This window comes from Mustela putorius, unplaced genomic scaffold, assembly GCF_011764305.1.
Source record: "Mustela putorius furo isolate JIRA1106 unplaced genomic scaffold, ASM1176430v1.1 tig00000698_pilon_pilon_pilon, whole genome shotgun sequence".
Classification (NCBI taxonomy): domain Eukaryota; kingdom Metazoa; phylum Chordata; class Mammalia; order Carnivora; family Mustelidae; genus Mustela; species Mustela putorius.
The window spans coordinates 4117855-4141029 of NW_025421449.1; the positions used below are offsets into that span (position 1 = coordinate 4117855).

A 23175-nucleotide genomic window follows, 5' to 3' on the forward strand; every position below is an offset into this window, starting at 1 on the left:
TTCAAGTATACAATACAATATTGTTAACTATAGTCACCATGCTGTACAGTAGATCCCCAGAACTACTCATCTTACAATTGGAAGTTTGGCTACCCTTTGACTGGCCATACCATATACCATATAACCCAGTAATCCCACTTTTGGACATATAACCGGGAAATGCACTCCCATATTCATTAAAACATTATTCACAGTAGTGAAGATATAAAAACAACCCAATTATCTGTTTGCAGATGAATGGATAAAGGAGATGTGGTATATACATATAATGGATGTTATTCACCTGTGGAAAAAAAAAGAAAACCTGCCGTTTGTGACAGACTGGGTAGAACTTGAGAGCATTTTACTTAGGAGTATTTTGTGTGTGTATGCGAATTACCTAGAGAGTTCATTCAATTTAAATTTACTGTTAGTAAAATTTAAAAGGTTCACTAATACATCCTTACATAAAGTATAATAGTATAGTATAAAGTATATAAATAGTATATAAAGTATATAAATAGTAAAGTATAAAGTTCACTAATACATCCTCACATAAAGTATAATAAGCGGGACAGTAAGCTTCCATATATTATGTTGTGAAAAACTAGGGGCTTTTAATCAATAACTAATTTTAACCATCTTGTCTAATACTGTGTTTTTAAAGCAGAAATGAATGTTTAGATTTTTTTTTATGATATTCTTTATTTGACAGACAGAGATCACAAGTAGGCAGAGAAAGGAGGATGCAAGCTCCCTGCTGAGCAGAGAGCCCGATGTGGGGCTCAATCCCAGGACCCTGGAATCATGATCTGAGCAGAGGCAGAGGCTTTAGCCTACTGAGCCACCCAGGCTCCCCTGAATGTTTAGATTTTTAAATGGGGTTATTCCCAAGTTGAATAAAGGAAAGTAAAGGTAGAAAATGGAAGGGGGAGATATTCTCTTTGATTCTCTGCTAATCAATTCATCATTCTAACAACTTTATCTACATCTTTATGTACATCTCAGAGTTCTGGCATTCTTCGCTAGAAGTCAGTTTGAATATGAAGTTTATGAGCTACCTGTCTGGCTCACTTGGTGGAGCATGCAACTGTTGGTCTTGGGATTATGAATTTGATCCCCACTTTTGATGTAGAGATTACCTAAAAATAAAATCTGGTTTTTTTTAGTTTGCAAGGGTCAAAAGTCATTAGTTCATGGACTTATTATATATATTATATAATTCATGGACTTGTAATAACTATAAATTGAAGTGTGAAATTTGGTAACTCAATAGCATTGGTATAGAATTTTAAAATATCTTTTTAAAAAAGATTATTTATGAGAGAGAGAGAGAGTGACCGCACGAGTCAGGGAAAGGGCAGAGGGAGATAATTTCAAGCAGACTCCTTGCTGAGCGTAGAGCCCTATACAGGGCTCAGTCTGAAGACCCATGAGATCATGACCCGAGCTGAAACCAAGAGCCTGTCACTCAACCAGCTGAGCCACCCAGGTGCCCCTAAGATATCTTTTCAGTATTTAAAATCTTTTCAAGGGCACCTGGGTAGCTCAGTTGGTTAAGCAGCTGCCTTTGGCACAGGTCATGATCCCAGGGTCCTGGGATCGAGCCCTATGTTGGACTCCCTGCTCAGTGGGGAAGCTAATTCTCCCTCTCTCTCAAATAAATCAATAAAATCTAAAAAAAATTTTTTTCATACATCATAGCTCTCTTAATTCTGTTATTAAACAATGAGAGATTATGCTATTACATACCATTTCTCACAGAAGCCAAACTTTTAAAACACAGTAAAAATAAAAAACACAGGAAACAACAAGTGTTGGTGAGGATATAGAGAAAAAGGAGACAAGTACAGCCAATTTAAAACAGTTAAAATAGTTAAATAGTTAAAAATAGAAGTACTCTATGATGAAGTCATCACATTACTGGGTATTTACCCCCAAAATGCAAAAACACTAATTCAAAGGACTACATGTACCCCTATGTTTATAGCAACATTATTTACAATAGCCATATTATGGAAGCAGCCCCAGAGTCCACTGATAGATGAATGGGTGAGGAAGATATGGTGCATATATGTATACAATGGAGTATTTTTCAGCCGTTAAGGAGAACAAAATCTTGCCTTTTGCAATGACATGGGATGGAGCTAGAGAGTATAGTGCTAAGTGAAATAAGTCATAGAAATACAAATACCATATGATTTCAAATCATAGAAAAAAAACACTAAAAAACAAATGAACAAAGGTGAAAGACAAACCAAGAAACAGACTCTTAAATAAAGAGAACAAACTGATGGTTACCAGAGGTAAGGCAGGGGGTTCAGTGAAACAGATCAGGGGATGAAGGAGGGCACTTGTTATGATGAGTACCAGGTGTTGTATGGAAGGGTTGGATTGCTATATTGTACACCTGAAACTAATATAACACTGTATGTTAACTATATGAGAATTCAAATTTTTTAAAAAGACCTTAAATAAATAGTAAGGAAAATCATTTTCTTTTGATAATGTATAAAATAGGCTTTAATTTTGTTGCCACCATATGATCTTCCTCTCCCTGTGTGAGGAAGATATTGCTGGCATCCAAGTCACCACTCTTTTTCAACTGCATCAAGAGAGCAGTGTGCATTTCTGTGTTTGAGAAAGTTGGCAATAATCCAGATGAGTAGGCATATTCCTCTTCCCCACATATACTTTTTAGTGAAAAGGCTAAACAGAAAAGAAACTGAAGGTACTAGAGCTCAGGTATCAAATGAGGAGGAGGAACACGAGGATTTTATATATACATGGAGCAATGGAGCAAATCTAATAAAAGAGTTAATGAAGGAGAACTTTTCCAGGACAGTTTTTTAAGTTTTGAATTCTACCAACCCCCCCACCCCTGCCCTTTAACTTTCACTTCTCTCCTATTTTCCTTTTCCCTGTTTTGTTTTGTTTTGTTTTTTTTTTAAGACTTTATTTGTCAGAGAGAGACCAAGTGCTTGTGCACAAGAAGGGGGAGCAGCAGGCAGAGGGAGAAGCAGGCTCCCCATGGAGCAAGGAGCCTGATGTGGGACTCCATCCTAGGACTCTGGTATCATGACTCTGGTATCATAAGCTGAAGGCAGATGTATAATGGACTGAGCAACCCCGGCGTTCCTTTCATTTCCCTGTTGATGGATAGCACTTTCGAACTAAAAATGTTGTGTGTCAGTAAACCTGAACTTTACACACTTACACCAGGCACTGAGGATAAAAGGCTTATTGATAGAGGATCTAATAAAGGCCCATTTAATGTTTATGTGGATTGACAGTCCGTAAGTATTATGGATGCCTAAGTGTTGACAACCCTTGTACCTAAGGGTACCCTTGTACCTAAGCCCAAAATTGAAAGGGAAGAGGCAGAAAAAACCAAGGGGGCAGGTCATAGCATTAAGGCTATCTATAAGCATCATTGCGTTCTTTTGGCTGGATTGCCCTCTGCCCACCGCAGAATGAGAAGAGTAACTGTTTTATCAATTAGATTATTTTAAACCTAACCTAAATCTAGAATGGAGGGAGGAATATGGAAAAGGGAGTACAAAAGGTCTTTTATCTCAGTCCATGTTGAAGTAGTAATTAACTACCTTCCACTTAATTATTGGGGAAGAAGAGAATATAATCTAACTCAGTGGTTGTTGAAAGTTGTTGTGATAAGGAGAATCATTTTGATTGGCACCACTAAGCCTTTTCCCCATATATCCATCCAGAGGATATTGGAGACCTTGCTTCTCTCTTAATGATGTAAATGTCTTGAGAGGAACACTTAAAGGGCCAAACTAAATACAAACAGGAACAAATACTTTATCAGAGACTCAACCAAAGTCCTTCTCAAACCATTCTAGTAGCTGAAAAGACTTTTAATCCCTATTAGGTTAACACATCTTCTTGCCTTTCTGTACCTGAATTTCCTGGCACTGATGACATGTGCAGAAACGTTAACAAATATCTAAGTGCCTTTTTAGTGAAGCATACACAAGTCATCCAAAAGTGTTATCGTTAAGTCATTAGTAGATTTGTCTTCTCTCAAAATTTCATCTCCAAATATGTGGGCAAATTTTTCTGGGTCAAGGATTTGAGGTTGATGTTTTCCTCCACTTTGACAATACATTGGAACCATATTCTTCCTGACAAGAAAATCTAACAAAATAAAGCCAATTTTCCTGAGTTTACTGGGGCTTTAGTAGTTGGACATCTCTGAGATTGATCTTTGAATTATCATTTCATGGTTTTTTAATTGCTGTTAGAAAGTATGTGATTGCACATTAAATTTTATTTGTTTAGAATAGATAGTACATTCACAAGGTTAACTGCCAAAGTCAAAAAATGTATGGGAAAAAGTTTTCTTTTCCTTGTTCTACATCCACCCTTTGCTCCTTCTGTACCAGCAAGCACAGTTCTTAGTTTCTTATGTTTCCTGACAAATATTGTTGATGGATTTGTCAGAAAATATGAGTGCATAACTTTTTTCCCTTTTTATAATATGTTATATATATATATGTATATATATTATAATATAATAATAGCATACATATATATATATATACATAGTATTTATATCAGTCCAGGTTCAGTTGTGGAGGCAGAACTATATAGGTATTTTGGAATAAAAGATTTATTATAGGACTGAGACCTTATGCGATTGTAGATGAAGCTGAAGAAGTAAGAGTGGATTCTGAGGAAGATGGTGGTTGAATAGGAGGACCCTAGGCTCACCTCCTTCCATAAATACAACTAGATAACTATCATCATCGTAAATACCCCAGAAAGGATCACTAAGGGCTGACAAAACAAACTCTACAACTTACTGAAGAGAAGATGGGGTACCTGGGTGGTTCAGTTAAGTGTCTACCTATGTATGGCTCAGGTCATAATCCTAGGGTCCTGTGATCAAGCCCCTCGTTGGGTTCCCAGCTCAGCATGAGAGTCTCCTTCTCCTGTTCCCTCTGCCCCTACCCCTGCTCATGCTCACTCATTCTCTATCTCATTCACTCTCTCAAATAAATAAAAATCTTCTTTTAAAAAGTGGGAGAGAAAAGATTACATTGAAAAGGGAGTAGCAGACATAGCTGGCTTTTGTAACACAAAGAAGCAGGCAGAGACTAAGACAAAATGAGAAGATAGGAATTTATCCTAAATAAAAGAACAAGATAAGGCTGCAGCTAGATATCTAAGCAAACATGTAAGTAACACACCTGCTAGAGAATTTAAAGCAGCTATCCTAAGGATATTCACTAGGCTTGAGAAAAGAATGGAAGAGATCATTGAGAACCTTACCACAGAGATAAAAGAGTTAAAAAGGAATTGGATGGGGGCGCCTGGGTGGCTCTGATGGTTAAGCATCTGCCTTCAGCTAAGGTCATGATCCCAGGGTCCTGAGATCAAGTCCTGTGTTGGGCTCCCTGCTCAGTGGGGAGTCTGCTTCTCCTTCTCTCTCTGTGCCTCCCTCCTTATACTCTCTCTCCCCCTTACTCTCTCTCAGATAAATAAATCTTTAAAAAGGAGTCAGACATGAAGAGTGCAGTAAACTAAAAGCAAGCTTGATGTGATGAACAGCAGCCTGGAAGAAGCTGAGGAACAAATTAATTAGCTAGAAGACAGTAATGGAAAGCAATGAAGCTAAACAAAAGAGAGAAAGAATTACAGAAAGTAAGAATAGATTTAGGGAATTCAGTGACTCCATCAAACATAATAACACATAAGTATTATAGTAGTCCCAGAAGAAGAGAGAGAAAAGAGGGCAGAATATGTATTTGAGGAAATAATAGCTGGAAACTTCTCTAACCTAGGGAAGGAAACAGACATCCTGATCCAGGAGGAACCATAAAACTCCCATCAAAATCAACAAAAGCAATCTACACCAAGACACATTGTAACTAAATTTCCAAAATATAATGATAAAAGATTCTTAAAATGGTAAGGCAAAAGAAGCCAGTAACTTACAAGGGAAAACCCATGAGGCCAGCAAGAGATTTTTCAACAGACACTTGCAAGCCAGAAGGGATAGGCATGATATATGCAAAGTGCTGAATGGGAAAAATGTTCAGCCAACAATACTCTATCCAGCAAAGCTATCATTCAGAATAGAAGGAGAGGTAAAGAGTTTCCAGACAAACAAGTTAAATGAATTCATGACCACCAAACTACCCCTATAAGAAATATTAAAGGGGACTTACTGAATGGAAAGGGGAGACCAAAAGTGACAGTATAAAAGGCAGAAAACACAAAAGCAGTAAAAAGTATTTCCATAAAAATTCCAGGAACTCACTTTAAAAATGATATATAATGTAATAACATATACTTAAACCATTAAGAGGAGAGGAGAAAAGAATGGGTTCAAACTTAAACGACCATCAACTTAATATAGACTGCTGTATGCAGAACAGGTTATATACAAACCTAATAGTAACCTAATATATTAAAAACCACTAATAAACATGCAAAGAATAAAGAGAGAAATCCAATATATCACTAAAGAAAATAAGCAAAACACAAAAGAGAGAAAGATAAGAAAGGATCTAGAAACTTAATGATGGACTTTATGTAGTTTTCATATTTTGCTATAGTGTATACTGTAATGTTGAATAATCTTGAATATGTGTCACTTAGGAAGTCTATGAGTGTATATGTAAGAAAAATACCTGGAAGTGGAAGGCTGTGTCAAAGGGTATGTGGATCAAAAATTTAAATTTTGAAGAAGGAAAATATTAAAAAGTACTGAAAGCCAATCTAAAGAGAAATATTTTTATAACCTTGGATTGAAAAAGAGCTTCCTAACTATAACATAAAACCCAGAAGCCATAAAAGAAAAGATTGATATAAAAAATAAATGTTCTACACAGCAGAACCCTTAATACAAATATTAATTTTTAAACTAACAAGCTTTCATCGCTTCTCAGCCTTTTGACTAAGATCAAGTGTAAACTAACAAGCTTTCAATGAACAGTATTCTAACAGAGACGTATATTTTTGTAAAACAAATTCCAAGTCTGATTTCCAACTTTACAGATTCTCAGGATATGATTATCTATACATGCTTGATCATTAACATATCCATGCTACATTAGGAAAAAGAAGAGAAGAGATTCTGTTTAGTTTTGCTTATTTGCTTTCTTTCCTCTTTTCTTCCTCCCTCCTTCCTTACTCCCCTTCCTTCCTTGGACTTCTAAGCAAATACAGTATTAAAAGTTAAAATGGGGGCGCCTGGGTGTTTTTAAGCATCCAGCTCTTGGTTTCAGCTCAGGTTGTGATCTTGGGGTTATGGGATCAAGCCCCGCATTGTGCTCCATGCTCAAAGTGGAGTCTGCTTGAGATTTTTTCTCTCCCTCCATCCCTCCCTCATTCTCCCTCTCCCTGTCAAATAAATAAATAAATCTTAAAAAAGAAAAAAAGTTAAAATGGAAAAAGAAAGGGCATACAGGAGGAAAGTCATCGGATTACCAGTCAGATGATCTCTGTCCATTTCCTAAGAGCTATGCAAGTTTGTGAGTATTAGTTTTAGACCTCACTAAAGAGAGCAGCCACCTCATACTTGATTTTTTTTTTCTCTGTAGTGACTAGATCAGTACCTAGTACAAAAACATTTGTTAATCTTATCTCTCAGATTCAAATTCCTCATTTATAAATTTTGACTGCCAAGTTTACTCATGCTGTTATTGTGAGGATAACATGATATAAATAATATATGTGAAGAGATTTTATTAACTGTAGATGATTGATCACTACTTAAGAAATTGTCTTTTTGAAAGGGGACCCAGCTTTCAGGAGAAATATTGTTATTGATCTAGTAGAAACATTATAACTCAGTTCCAGTCATGGGGTCAAGAGACACAGACTCTACCACTGTACTGTAACATTCCAGATAAGCTACTGCCTTCCAGAGTGCAGCTTTCTCTTGTAACTTTGGAGAATGTAAAGCCATATGCAAATGTGAGCTACAACTTCAGTGCAAAGAAAGCCCTGTTGACATAGATGACTTCTAGAACTCAAAGTGTTCTTGCTTTTGTCTGTTCCCATTAACTCAGCACACATTTACTGAAGTGTGCAAGATACTGTGCTACCATTTTACTGTATCAGCTCTTCTCTAATCTAATTTGCTGCCCTTACTTGAATTTTTCATGGATTGAATTTCTGTGATAACTGTACTAAAGGACATCCTTGAAAAAAGTTTAAATATATGGCTAATTCTGACTATGGCTTATTTTGATTTAGATGAGTTACCTTATGCTGTACGTAACAAAATGTCACATTTAAGACTAACAAGATTTTATTTGATTTGATTTTTTATTCACATATAATGTATTATTTGCCCCAAGGGTACAGGTCTATGAATCATCAGGCTAACAAGATTTTATTTTATTATTATTTTTTTAAGTGATTCTTTTTATTTTTTTAAGATTTTATTTATTTATTTGACAAATGGAGATCACAAGTAGGCAGACAAGCAGGCAGAGAGAGAGGAGGAAGCAGGCTCCCCGCTGAGCAGAGAGCCTGATGCAGGGCTTGATCCCAAGACCCTGAGATCATGACCTGAGCCGAAGGCAGAGGCTTAACCCACTGAGCCACCCAGGCGCCTCTAGGCTAGCAAGAGTTTAAAGCAAAAGTTTTCTTTCTTGTGTTTTTTGTTTTTATTCTTTGACAACTGAGATAAGCTGATTTTTTAAATTAGATTTTTCAAAAACAAAATTTTTAGATTTCTGGAAACACGTGCTACTCCCAGAAGAGGATACTGAATCAAAGAATTTAATGTGTTACCCTTTCAATCGTTCTCTTAACTTCATGCCCTCTAAAACATGATATTCAGGCCCAAACAGCTATATTCTTTTCCCAACAGGGGTAAATCAAATTTGGCATGATGTGGGGAAGGTGTATGGGAACTAAGAGTTTTAGGATAATTGTATTTTTATTTATATCTTTGTATTTGCAAATTGGAAATACTGTGTATTTTTTTCCTGTATTAAACAGGAAGAAAATCACAAATTAAAATGGCAGGAACACAGACAAATTATAGATAAGCATTTTGATAAGCATGATCAAATTCTGAACCTCTCTACTAGTTTTTAACATATTGCCTAAGATTTTTATTTTTTAAAGATTTTATTTATTTATTTGACAGAGAAATAGCACAAGTAGGCAGAGCGGCTGGCGGAAGGAGAGGGAGAAGCAATTTCCCAGCTGAGCAGGGAGCCCTATGTGGGGCTTGATCCCAGGACCCCAGGACCTGAGCCGAAGGCAGACACTTAACCGACCGAGTTGCCCAGGCACCCTTTTTTGTTTTTATCTAATGAGGATTATTATTATTTGTAATCTTATTTGTAGCATTTTGACTTCCAAGAATATAAAAGTAGATGTTGGCTTCAAAATTTTCAAGTCGCCTAAATCTGAACTGACTTTCTAGGATTTGTAGGTACCTCTTTTTTGAAAAGGAACTATCACTTTCCTTCAGTTGAACATGTATGGTGGGGTTCCTGTAGTAAATGAGTATGTCTTGTTTTTGTTATTGTCTAATAGCTCTGGGAATAGGAATGCTCCATCTAAGGCAAACACTAAAAAAAAAAAAAATTGTAACCCCTTTCTTTTCAGACCTCTTAAGCCACGAAAATGCAGCAACACTGAATGATGTAAAGACACTCGTCCAGCAGCTGTACACTACTCTGTGCATCGAGCAGCACCAGTTAAACAAGGAAAGGGAGCTTATTGAAAGATTAGAGGATCTCAAAGAGCAACTGGCTCCCCTGGAAAAGGTGCCCATTCAAATCTCAGACTCTCCTCTTCAACAGTAATTTTCTAGAGCATATATGTTTGCTTCCCCCCTCCGCCCCCCCATCTTTTTTTGGTAATTGAGTTGTGTCAGTCAAACTAGTTCTTTAGTTTTGGGAACTGAACCATAACAAAGTCCAATCAAAGCTAAGAAAAAACTTGAAAAGGAATAGCTTTGAGTCTTCATAGTGGGCATAGAACTTTGAGCTCTAAATGTCTGCCCATAACCAGATTTATGACCTTTGCAACAATTGAGTTAATTACTGATTGAGATAAGTTATGTGTGTAGGGGGTAATGATTTTGGCCAAGTTAAGAATCAATATTACATGGAATATTATGCACCTGTTAAAAATGATTGTGTAGACCTAATCTACATATTGCAATAGAAGAATATTATGATATTTGATGCAAAGTGTATTATAAAATGTGCATATTAATGCATACTATGATCTAATTTTTAAATGTGTTGTGCATATAGCTATGCATATTTATATATATGTATATGTAACCCACAGGAAAAATGTCAGAAGTATATTCCAAAATGCTAATAGAGTAGGGTGATGACTGGTTTCTTCTTTACATTTTTCCAGGTGTTTTATAATAAGCATGTCATTCTTATTTTTTTTTTTTTTATTTTTTAACAATGATACAAATATTTTCATTGTAAGAAATTAGACTATCAGAGATTAAGAGAGGGAACAGATACTCTTAATATTGTGCTTCTTCTCATTTACTTAAAAATAATGAACGTGTATCTCAAGGTTCTCATTAAATTTAAGATCATTAGAAATGTGAGAAATCAGACTTGAACTGTTGTGAAGGAGAATGAGATTTAAATTTGGCATTTTCAAGATGTAAAAAAGCATTGTTTTAATGTACTAGCTATAACAAAGTAATTATCATCTTTTGTTGACTATTTACTATGTGCTGAGAATTGTGCAAGTATTTGACCTGTAGTCCGTTATTTAGTCCTCAGAAAACTCTGTATGACACTGATGACGATACACAGATCAGGACCTGCACACAGCTGTTCTGAATCTAGAGTCCATGCTCTGACTCTCTGTACTTTCTGCCCCCTAGCAGACCCCTTGAGTAAACAGTGACGATAGATGAAATCTTACATGCTACAGTAAGAGAACACTGGCATATTTTCATATCCCTTTCTCAAAAAAGATAATTGTGTCGTTGGATAAAGAGTTGTTGACACTAACTTACTCCTGTAGCTTCACTATATTTTCATCTTTTCCTACTTCTAGGGTGAAACATAAAACACAAGTGTCCTAAGAAAGTGTTACTCCTATAAAATATTCAGTGAAAACTACAGATACTATTTAGGAAGACAAGTTACGTTTCCTAGAAGGGAGACTAACATGTCCTGATTATGAGCCCTATTTCTTCTGCAAATGTAAACAGTTTAAATGTAAAATTGGTTCTGTTTCAAAATACTGTATTGTTGATTGATCATGTGTGCCCTGTAGGTACGAATTGAGATTAGCAGAAAAGCTGAGAAGAGGACCACTTTGGTGCTATGGGGTGGACTTGCCTATATGGCCACACAGTTTGGCATTTTGGCCCGGCTTACCTGGTGGGAATATTCCTGGGACATCATGGAGCCAGTCACCTACTTTATCACTTACGGAAGTGCCATGGCAATGTATGCATATTTTGTAATGACACGCCAGGTAAGAATTCCTCTTCCAGAAACTTTTTATGAGATGCTAATGAAGTTTTGGGTGTCACAGTAGTTCTCTTTTCTCTCATATTCTTTCTAAAGCCATCTCCCCTTAAGTACTCTTTAATCCTACACACACACACACACACACACACACACACACACAGATGCACCTGTGCACATGTATGCTAATTGTGTATTATGCTCTATTCTCGGTGTTAAAGGTAAGGAATCATGGCTCCTAACCTCAAGAAGCTCACAGACTATAAAGTGAGCCATATAAGCCATTAAATTTAGAAAAAAATACCTTACAGAGAGAAGAATGATCTGCTGCAGGATAGCTTGCTCAGCCAAGTTGGCTTGGCTTTTGGTTTTTATTGAATTCTTGGAATGGAAAGTTAGTGATAACTAATCAGATAGTTAAATTCAACTCTGGACTATTTCTAAGTATATTAAGAGTATAAGTAAGCTTCTTTGTTACTGTTTTTGCTTCATAGAAGAGAGATGAAAATTAGATGTCTAATCACTTTATATGCCTGGCCTATTCACTAGCTACCAAGACTCATTTATTAAATATCAATATCTGGAACTCATTTTTGTTGCCAGTGTTATTTTTACAGTAGCTTGAAAATCCTCTGGCACTTTAAAAAGTATGAAGGATTTACTATCACTTATTATTATCTGTGTGATACCACACAGATTCAACTTCCCTTGATAAAAATTTACAGTAAGTGAGACATGAGAACCTTTTCCTATTTTCTTAGGTACCAAAGCTGAGAATTGCTTCTCTTATATTTTTATATAGCTCTGATTGAACATAGGCATTTTGTTTCTGTTGTTGTTAGACCACTGGTCACAGGCCTATTTATGTGTGAGAAAATGAAAGCCCCCAAATGGTATTTAACCTTTCTGGGCCTCCCAAACTTGTCTGGTAGAGAAGAGAGACAATAAACTGTTCATGTCGGCCATTGTTTGCCCAGAGTATCTAGCACCAGTCCCATGTCTGGCTCATACTCATTACCCTGAGTGAACAGAACTGAACAACCAGATCAGTCATGTCTAATCACAGCTCTGGACATGGCCTTGCTGTCTGTCTTTGTTTCTTTCCTTCTCATTCTCCTCTCTTCCCTGTTCCTGTCCCTCATATACACACCCCTTTAATAGGTTCTTTTTATTTGTTGATTGAAGTCCAAACTCCTTAGCCTGATAGTCATAACTGGTTCCTCCCTGTCTTCTCCAAAGGTCTGTCAGTTCCCTACAGTATACTTACTGTGTGTTTTAAACAAATAAAATTATATTCATTATTCCCCCAAATGCCCTGAGTTTTCTACCACTTCATTCCTTACTTCCCATCATTCTGTCAGCTGGGAGTTCTCCCTGTGGATCTCTACCTGTTATATTTCAAGGTTTCTTAAATACTGATCTTTCATGAACCTTTGGCCAGTTCCCTACAGACAACTTTGAACTCTCCTTCTGAATTCTTGTAGCACATTGTACCTCTCATTTCACTTATCCTATGCTATCTTGTATTATAGTTATTCACATATAATGTCTTCACTCCTCTACTAGACTATAATATCTTAGGAGGAGAGGCATTCAGGGTTTTGTGTTTTTTTTTTTCCAATTTCTATTTCCCTTTAGCTACTTTTTTTTTTTTTAAGATTTTATTTATTTATTTGACAGAGCAAGAAACAGTGAAAGAAGGAATACAAGCAGGGGGAGTAGGAGAGAGAAAAGCAGGCTCTCTGCAGCCCAGGACCCTGAGATCATGACCTAAGCTGAAGACAGACGCTTAACAACTGAGCCACCCAGGCATGCCCCACCTTTAGCTACTATTAATCCATTATTGTCATCATTGTAATTCAATATTCACTTCTGCTTCTTTTATGACATACTAGGCATCAGACCAATCCTCCCATGAGGAAAAGTTAGAATAGTTAGATAAAACTTTAAATATATCTGCCTACAGACACTAGAGAGCTTATAAGATAGCAAATTACCATGCAAGGACCTGAGGAAGAGGAATTCCAGGAAGGTAAACCTGGTGCTGAGTGTGCTTATACCTCTGGGGATTTATGCTGACTAAGCAGGGTAAGACAGAGACCAAGAAGCTGAGCAAAACTTGATGATCTAGAAGGATCAAAACAATTGAGATTGTTTGGTTTGGAACCTCTAATAGCTACCATTATCAAATAAGGAGGATCCTCTTGTAGGTTCTCTCTGAACCATAGCCCAACTTCATTCATCTCAATTAGACTAAGGTATTCCTAGAATAGTGATAATCCAAAACTGCTAGTGCTCATAGGCTCCAGGCAGAAGCAAACATAAATTATCCCTGGAAGAAAAAATATTAAAAAATGTAAAGACTGGAAAGAAATAAAACTGATGTTATTCAAAGGTCTTCGTACGTTAAAAAAAAAATATATATATATATATATAAACATGTACATATATTTGATTAGAATCCATAAGTGAGTTTCATAGGGTTACTGGATACAAGGTCAATATACATAAATCAATTGCATATCTATATGCCAGCAACAATTATAAAATGAAACTAAAAGTAATCGTGCAAAAGATGTGCAAAATCGCTATGCAGAAAAACATAAATTTAAAGGAAATTTCTGAACATGTTCACAGACTGAAAAGTAAATATTAAAAAATGTCAGTTGTATTCAAATTGATCTGTTTGATTCCGTGCAACCCCAGTCAAAATTCCAACAATTCTGAGGATGAAGGGGGGAAGATTTGAATAAACTGTTTCTAGAATTTCAGTGAAAATGTAAAAGCCTAAGAAAAGCCAGTGAACCCTTGAACAAGAAAAATTAGGTAAGAGGATTTGCTCTACAGGATATGGAAGACTGTAGCTTTATTTATAATATTATAGTAATATTAAGATAATGGCACAAAGACAAATAGTCCAATGGAATAGATGAGAGAATATAGAAACAGATGTGTTATAAATGAACTTTTGATTTTAAAAAGATAACACTGCAAAGAAAGAAGAGTCTTTTTCTACGAATGGTGCTAGGACAATTGATTATCCATATTAAAAATAAAATGAAATGAACCCATCCTTACACATCCTTAATTAACAAGAATTAATTCCAGATAGATTATAGATATAAATATGAAAGCTAACACAATAAAGCTTCTGGAAGAGGGCCACCTGGCTGGTCCAGTCTGTAGAGCCTACAACTGTTGATCTCAAGATTGTAAGTTCAAGCCCCACGTTGGGTGTGGGAGAATACTTAAAAATAAGAGCTTTTTAAAAAATAAAATAAAACTTCTGGAAGGCAAATAGGAAAATATGCCAATTACTGTGGAATAGGAAATAATTTCTTACCCAAAATGAAGTGCTAACCATAAAGAATAAGAATGATAAAGTTGACTGTATTGAAGTTAAGAATTTCTGGGGGCTCCTGGGTTGCTCAGTTGGTTAAGTGTCTGTCTTTGGCTCAGGTCATGATCTCTGGGTCCTGGGATCGAGCCCCACAGCATCTGGTTTCCTGCTCAGCAGGGAGTCTGCTTTTCTCTCTCTGTCCCTCTGCCCCTCCCCACCTCTCTCATTCTCTCTCTCTCAAATAAATAAATAAAATCTTTTTTAAAATATTAAGAATTTCTATTTATTAAAGAACACCATTAGGGGTACCTGAGTGGCTCAGTGGGCTAAAGCCTCTGCCTTCGGTTCAGGTCCTGATCCCAGGGTCCTGGGATTGAGCCCTGCATCCGGTTCTCTGCTCAGCAGGGAGTCTGCTTCCCCCTCCCTCTCTCTGGCTGCCTCTCTGCCTACTTGTGATCTCTGTCTGTCAAATGAATAAATAAAAATCTAAAAACAAAAAAACACGATTAAAAGGGCAAACAGGCTGGGAGGAGATATTTGTAGGGCATATACCCAACAAAGGATCCATAACCAGAATATATTAACAAAACCTATAAATCAGTAAGAAAAAACCAGACAACCCAGTAGAAAAAGATGGCAAGAGATTTGAATAAGCACATCTAAAAATGGAAGTTCAAATGGCTAATAATATATGAAACAAAAATGCCTCAGGCTCATGAGTGATCAGGAAAATGCTATAGATCTCCAAGAGAAATGAAAACATGTTCATACAAAAACTTGTGCAGGAATATTCATAGCAGCATTATTCATAATAGCCAGAAAAGTGGAGACAACCTAAATGTCATCAGTTTATTAATGGATAAATAAAATGTTGCATATTTATTCAATGGAATATTACTTGGCAACAACAAAATAATGAAGTACCAATACATGCTACAAATGGATGAACCTCGAAAGAAGGCACTCACAAAAGGCTACATGCTATATGATTCCATTTATATGAAATGTCCAGAATAGGCAAAACTGCAGAGGCATAAAGTAGATTAATAGTTGCTTGGAATTGGAGATGTTGAGGGAGATGAGAAGTGATTATTAGAGTACAGGATTCCTTTTTTTTTTTTTTAATGAAGTTTTATCTATTTATTTGTCAGAGAGAGAACACAAGTAGGGGAGTGGCAGGCAGAGGCAGAGAGAGAAGCAGGCTTCCTGCTGAGCAAGGAGTCCAATGTGGAACTCCATCCCAGGACACTGGGTTTAGGACCTGAGCACAAGGTAGATGCTTAACCCACTGAACCACCCAGGTGTCCCTAGAGAATGGGATTTCTTTTGAGGATGATAAAAACTGATTGTAGTGGTGGTTGTGCAACTTCATGAATACACTAAAAGCCATTGAACATTATACTTTAAGTGGATGAATTGTATGGTATGTGATTTATATCTCATGAAAGCTATTTTTGAAAAATAAGGTAGTACTTCACACACACCAGAATGACTTTTTTTTTTTTTTTTTTTTTTTTTTTTAACTGGCAATACCAAGTATTGGCAAGGATATGGAATGATGGGAACTCTCGTATCCTGCTGATGGGAATGTAATTGGTACCACCATTTTGGAAACCTGTTTTATATCACTTCTTAATTTGAACACAGTCATACCTTATGATCTAGGATCTCCATTCATAGGTGTACATCCAATAGAAAAGAAAAGCCCAAAAATGTTCTTGGCAGCATTATTCATAAAAGGAAAGCCTGGAACCAACCCAAAGTCTTATCAGTAGTAAAATGGATAAATTGTGATGTAGTCATACCATAGAATATAACCTAGCAATGAAAATGAATGAATTACAAAAGTATGAATATCACAAACATATTAAGCAAAAGTTGCTGCACATAATACCTATTGTCTGACTCCATTTTTATAAAATTTAAAAAACAGATAAAATTAAGCCATAGAGTTCAAGAGGATTCATGCTTAAGCAGTAAAGCTGTAAAGAAAACAAGAAAATAATTACCATTAAAGGCAAGATAGTGATGAGTTTGGGAAGGAAGCCTGGGTTAATAATTGGGAAGAGGTGGGAGGATGCCTTCCAGGTTGTTGGCAATGTTCAATTTTCTTTATCTGGTGGTGATTAGCTTATTCATTATGTGATGATTCATGGGGGTATAGCTCAGTGGTAGAGCATTTGACTGCATTACGTGATGACTCATTGTGATGTACGTTTTTGTTTTGTGTACTCTTACACATGTGTTTCATAGTAAAAAAATGTTCAAGAAATAAATATTTAGGGGCACATGGGTGGCTCAGTGGGTTAAGCCTCTGCCTTTGGCTCAGTTCATGATCCCAGGGTCCTGGGATTGAGCCCTGCATTGGGCTCTCTGAAAGTAGGGAGCCTGCTTCTCCCTCTCTCTCTGCCTGCCTCTCTGCCTACTTGTGATCTCTCTCTCTCTCTCTCTCTCTCTGTCAAATAAATAAGTAAAATCTTTAAAAAATTAGTTTAAAATAAATTTTAAAAAAAATATTTAACACTGCACCTACATCGGTATCTATCTTTGCACGTGTGGTGAACCTAATCCGCAGTTAGTGCTCATTTTGTAAAGATAGTGTTCTAAGGACTAATAATTTAATTTCTCCTTTAATTTGTAGGAATATGTTTATCCAGAAGCCAGAGACAGACAATACTTATTATTTTTCCATAAAGGAGCCAAAAAGTCACGTTTTGACCTAGAGAAATATAATCAACTCAAGGATGCAATTGCTCAGGTAAGTTTTCCAAAAATAAAAATAAATTCCAGTCCCATTTTGTATGGTATTGGTATTATAATAATAATTGTTATTATTATTACCATTATCCATAACTGTAGTGCTTCAGTGGGTAAACTCTGAAAGAATGATCACACCCTCTTCTTCCTGTATTAATTATTCCTCAGTTAATAAAAATGTGAATTTTAGCATGGACATCTCTCTGGAAAGTTTTAGAACACAGCAGGTGAAAAGGTGATGGGTCCTATCTATCCTATTAACAGTAGCATATTGAAATTTGTAGAACTATTTTTCCTTTTTTTCTTTTTGTTTCCTTAAAATTGTCTGTTTTTACTTTTCTCTCTTTATAAAATCTTTTTACAACAATTTCGAAAGATTTTCCACCTAAAATGTGTGGTGGCTATGGGGGAAAAATAAAATCCAAGAAAGATTACTGGAAATGTTTGCCAGGCACAAGTCTCAGAGTTTATTGAACTAGAAGATGCTGTTTTAAAAGAGATGTATTTTATTTTTCATAATAGTTACCTCTTTCAAATTTCTGCATGTGCCTCCCTCCGATATCTTTGATTTTGCTGAATAAATCTTCATTCTTCTTCTCTGTAGTCTTACATGACTTCAGCGAATTTTCAGAAAATCTCTAGAAACTCTGCCGTCTTCTATAACGTTTGGTTGCTCTTCTCTGTCCCTTATTGGTGGTGGGGTTGTACTTTGAATAGGCTTAGTCTGTCTTCCTGCCTTGGCCTAAGTTGATTTATGTCTTCTGTTGCTCCGCGTGGTGGTTCTCACCTGGAAGGAGCGCATTAGGCTGAGGGTGGGGCTGAAGCATCCCTGGAGCTGTTAAAAATACAAATACTCCAGCCCTACCCTCAGCCTACTAATCCAGCTCCACAGCTGAGGTCCCAGCCAGTGTGAGTTTTGAAAGTGCTGCCCTTGACAGCACATCCCTGATTTTAAAATCACTAAGCAAAAAAACTGAAACAACTACTGGAGGAAGCACTCAAGTGTTGAGCAACGGAAGTTCAAGTTCCGGATCCAGACAAAGGTTTGAGAAACGCCATCAGGGTGCATCAGATGCTCGCACGGTCCTGAGCCTCTGAGTCCTGCCCTGCTGACAGCACAGCCTTTCCTGGAGGCTCTGTTGACAGGTGATCCTGCCAGGGAAGACTTCCATTCTGGTCCCCTTTGGTTGTCCTATGCCTTTAAAGCCCTTTGCTTCTGAGGCAGTCTCAATTTGAGAGTAATTGAGATGATTTCTGGGATTCATAGTGATGCAGAAAAAGACAATTACCTTTTCTCAGGAGGGGATAATATCATTGAAAGCTTCACTAGCCGGTTTTTCTGACCTTTTGTTTCTATTTTAGGCAGAAATGGACCTTAAGAGACTGAGAGACCCATTACAAGTACATCTGCCCCTTCGACAAATTGGTGAAAAAGATTGATCTACGAAGAGCCTCTGAATCCTGGCAGAAGGAACACCTGTTTATAACTCTTGCCTTTTTAATTAAAGCATTGCAGGTGGAAGCTGGGAGCCAAGTCGGGGTAGAGGGTTTTTACCTTTAATTAAAAAAACAAAACAAAAAGGATCTTAAGGAAGAAGAGGAAGTTAAAATCTAAGGATCAGGCTTTGTGGAATATAAGCTCAAAGGGCTTAGTGAATATTGTCTTAATCAAGCATCTTAGTTTCTGGATGAAAATGATGCATTATATAGTTGAGAGATTCATAAAGAGAAAAGGATGCTGGGGGTGTTCCTTTCTTGCATCTTCTTGCAGGGTCAGCAAAACAGTAACACACCAGCACCCCACTCAGCTCTAATTTTTTTTTTAATTTGACTTTTCTTATTTTTGACATAGGAGTAAACAAATATACCAGAAAAGCAAATCCTCAAGGTATGTGGGTGGCAAACAGAGTCTGAGCCCATGTCATTAGCATTTATTTTAAATTGGACCCAGTCTCTGCAAAGTGACCAGGAATCTCTCCTATTCGTGTCCCTTTTCTGACCACCCAGTCCTGTTGGTTATGCTAATTTTATCCATATGAGAGTTGGAATCAACTTATGACTGTTTAATAATTGACACTTTGGATTATCCCATAATACTTTCTTCGATGTCTGTATATTCCAGTGCTCTGGATCAGTACCTAGGAATCATTGGCAACACTGCATGAGGTTGTTTTGTTTTGTTTTGTTTTGTTTTTTATTAATTAATCTTTAAGAGGAGGCAGAATTTCCCTCCTTTATTTAACTCTCCTATTGATATTCCCCTCTCCCTCCATAACGCAAATCCGAGGGGGGGCGGTATTCAGCTATATTACCAAATCAGGAAGACGGTAAGGTTTACAAATTGGCTAAAAATCATGGCTCTCTAGCCATTTCAAACCAGAATAATCTCCTTGCTGTTAATCTGCTCGTGTGACAGCATTCCAGCCCACCCAGATGGCGCTGCCTTGTCTGGAGACTTTGTTTATCTTGAAGGACACACACTTCCACACTGTTTGTGAGCCCCCCACCTCCACCACTTCAATAGTTGTAAATCAAGTGTGTGGATCTCCAAGGGTGCAATTTATCTTTATACAGGAATACATTTCTACGGCTTCCTTCAACCTACCCTCTTCACCCTCTTTTTTCTTATCTTAAATTGAGAGAAGGAAGAATTAATCTTATACTCTATCAAAATATTTTCTACCATATTTCCAGATGACATCTGCACTTGAAGAGTCAAAGGAATCTGTGTCTAATATCCTGTTTTTAACGACTGTGGGGGCAGGATGGAAAGGATGATGAGGCTTGCCACACAGCTGATCGGCTTTTTCTTTCACACCATTCGCCCCTCCTCATTGTGGCAAGGAGGTTCTTTCTCATTTTCTTCCTCTTTTGGGATCATTGTGTATGAAAAGAAACACTTGCAATGACAAACCCAGACTCCAGGTGCCTTGCAGAGGTTGAAGGCCTGCCCAGACCGCTGCTGCTCTGCTCCTGCCGCCGCCCCTTCCGCTGGCATGATGGAATGAAAGGATGCATGTCTCCCCTTCCTTCCAGTGCCCCCGAATCGTTCAACCCCTTCCCTCATTTATTTTTGTTAAGTTCTGTGAATTATTTTTAAATCATCTATCCTGTTTGTGTGCAGGTTTTTAAGAAGAAACAGCACAGTGCAACGAGCAAATCCTTTCAGGGTGTGTGGGAGGCAAGGGAGGGAAATGTGGAGAAAAGTCCTTTAAACAAATAGCAAAATATTGAACATGTGTAAAATCCTGTATCATTTATGAAATATGTATAAAAAGCAATGTACCTTCTGGAACAATAAATACTTATTCAATTTTTGAACTATAGTATCTATTTCTTTAAAGCAAAACAAAAAACAGCAGCAGCAGCAGCAACAAAACTTACTTTCCTGTGATTCTAGTGGAAAACTGTTTACTTCCAAAATTAATTCTTTTTTTTTTTTTTGGTAAGATTTTATTTATTTATTTGACAGCGAGAGAGGGAACACAAGCAGGGGGAGTGGGAGAGGGCGAAGCTGGCTTCCCCCTGAGCAGGGAGCCGATGTGGGCCTTGATCCCAGGACACTGGGATCATGACCAGAGCTGAAGGCAGCCACTTAACGACTGAGCCACCCAGGAGCCCTAAAATTAATTCTTATAAAAATATCATTTTGAAATTAAATTTGGTTCCTAGAGCCTGTATTTTTAAAACAGGCATTTTTTTAAAAAGATTTTATTTACTTATTTGACAGAGAAAGCATGAGTTCCTTGCTCAGCGAGGTCTGCTTCTCCCTCCCCCTCGGCCAACCACTCCCCCTCCTTGTGCTCGCTCTCTCTGCCAAATAAATAAATTAATTAAACAAACAAATAAATTTTTAAAAACAGGCATTTCGTTAATGCTTCCTGAATCTAAGATGGTCAATATTTTCTTAATTTTCCAGAGCCATCAAAGATTAAGTGACTTCTACAAGCAGAATAAAGCCAGTGGCAGTACTGAGACTAATATCCTTATATCCTGATTAACAGGAAAATTGTCCATTATATCAGACACCAGATTGCCCAGTGTGGTCTCCTGGACTTCAGAACACTGTCCAGGAATGAACCAAGATTAAATATTCATTTTTTAAGACTTTGTCTCAAATTTGACCAAAGCAAATAATGATCACCAAACAGGAAAATACCACGTGCTACCTACTCCATTGAAGGCCTATCAAAAAGCGTACGTTAAACGCCTATATTCAGTGCAATATGAGATGTCTGAGAGCTTCCTGGAAGACATCCCTGGGACAGAATTAAAGTGTAAGAAGATAAGATTGAAAATGTTTTGATTAATGCCTACATATATATTCAACAACATTGTTAGGCTTTAGTGAATTTTCAGTGGAGATAATGAGAAGAGGTAAATCCATTAGTGTAAATAATGCGGTTTTGTTAAAAGATGATAGACCTTTAAAGCTGGCAGTAAAAAAGTTCTCTCATGGTATGATTGTTGGAGTGGCAATCTGGTATCTCCTTGTTAAAAATGCAAGTTCTCGGGGCACCTGGGTGGCTCAGTGGGTTAAGCCTCTGCCTTCGGCTCAGGTCATGATCTCAGGATCCTGGGATCAAGCCCCTGGTTCCTCTCTCTTTCTCTCCTCTCTCCCCTGTGATCTCTCTCTCTGTGTCAAATAAATAAATTTAAAAAAAAAAAAAAAAAAAAGCAAGTTCTCTGATCCCTACTGAATCAGAAACTAGGCATGGGGCCAGCAATCCGTATTTAATAAGTCCTTCTGGTGATTTTAATGGGAACCATTGATCTAGTCAAACCAGTGGACATCTATGTCAGAACTTACCAGTGAATCCTATGACCAAACAACCCAGTGACAGAGGCTGGTGAGTATGGTGAATATGGTAAATAGAATAGAGCTCATGTCACATGTACTATTGTATCTTGCTTACTGGCAGGAGAATAGTAATGAGCACATAGTAGATGCTCACAAAAAACAAAAATAGGGGCCCCTGGGTGACTCAGTTAAGTGGCTGCCTTCAGCTCAGGTCATGATCCCGGGGTCCTGGGATTGAGCACTGCATCACTATTCATCAGGGAGTCTGTTTCTCCCTCTCCCTTTGTCCCTGCCCCTGCTCATACTCACTCTCCTTCACAAAAATAAAATCTTAAAAAAAGAAAAAGAACAACCAAATACGTTGAATTTAAAAAATCAATGTAGCAAGGTTTCACAGAAAAGTGGAATTTCTTAGATTTTGGAACTCAGCTTCACCAAAACTGTTAAGAGTTATGTCTCATTTTTCTGGGATGCTGCGTGGCTCAGTTGGTTAAGTGTCTGCCTTTAGCTCATGTCGTGATCCCGGGGTTCTGGGCTCGAGCCCCACACCAGGCTCCTTGCTCAGAGGGAAGCCTGCTTCTCCCTCTGCCTGCTGCTGCCCCTGCTTGAACTCATTCTCACTCGCTCTCTCTGACAAATAAATAAAATCTTTTTTAAAAAAGAGAATTGTGATTCTTTTTTAAAAGGATGTATTTATTGAGAGAGAGCAGGGGAGGGGAAGAAGGAGAGAGAAAATCTCTAGCAGACTCCCCACTGAGCATGGAGTCAGTGGCAGGGCTCCATCCCACAACGCCAAGATCATGACCTCAGCTGAAATCGAGAGTCAGTCACTCAACTGACTGAGC

General features: G+C 37.4%; 1 protein-coding gene across 2 annotated transcripts in view; it reads left to right on the plus strand.

The window, feature by feature from the left end:
* Positions 1-20850, plus strand: part of MCU (mitochondrial calcium uniporter) — a 197774-nt gene extending 176924 nt beyond the window's left edge. For both annotated transcript variants that reach the window (XM_004769477.3, XM_013044253.2), the window contains exons 5-8: positions 9580-9740; positions 11236-11439; positions 17414-17530; positions 18892-20850. In XM_004769477.3, coding sequence (XP_004769534.1) covers positions 9580-9740; positions 11236-11439; positions 17414-17530; positions 18892-18969 — 560 coding nt within the window. In that variant the 3' untranslated portion in view covers positions 18970-20850. The remainder of the gene's footprint in view (positions 1-9579; positions 9741-11235; positions 11440-17413; positions 17531-18891) is intronic.
* Positions 20851-23175: the final 2325 nt, after the last annotated feature.